Below are 263 nucleotides of genomic sequence, written 5' to 3' on the forward strand. Positions count from 1 at the left end.
CCAGTCCCCCCCGACTCACGGCACCCCTCCTCGTCGGAGCCGTCGCGACAGTCGGGGCTGCCGTCGCAGCGCCACCTCCTGGTGACGCACTCGCCGGACCCGCAGGAGAACTGCAGGGGGGGGCAGGGCGCGGGGGGGCGGGGCGCGCACCGCCCCTCCCCCCCCTCCTCCTCATCCTCGCCGTCGCGACAGTCGCGCTCGCCGTCGCAGAGCCAGAGGCGCGGCACGCAGCTGCTGTCGCGACAGCGGAACGAGGAGGGGGG

General features: G+C 76.8%; 1 protein-coding gene across 1 annotated transcript; it reads right to left on the minus strand.

The window, feature by feature from the left end:
- Window positions 1–19: 19 nt before the first annotated feature.
- Window positions 20–257, minus strand: LOC120497604 (low-density lipoprotein receptor-like; the record flags this gene model as incomplete). The annotated part of the gene is made up of 1 exon (XM_039699325.1): window positions 20–257. A coding segment is annotated over one exon (238 nt), but the record flags the coding sequence as incomplete, so codon positions are not given.
- Window positions 258–263: the final 6 nt, after the last annotated feature.

The sequence above is a fragment of the Passer montanus genome, unplaced genomic scaffold (genome assembly GCF_014805655.1).
Source record: "Passer montanus isolate IOZ18808 unplaced genomic scaffold, ASM1480565v1 scaffold13112, whole genome shotgun sequence".
In the NCBI taxonomy this organism is placed as follows: Eukaryota; Metazoa; Chordata; class Aves; order Passeriformes; family Passeridae; genus Passer; species Passer montanus.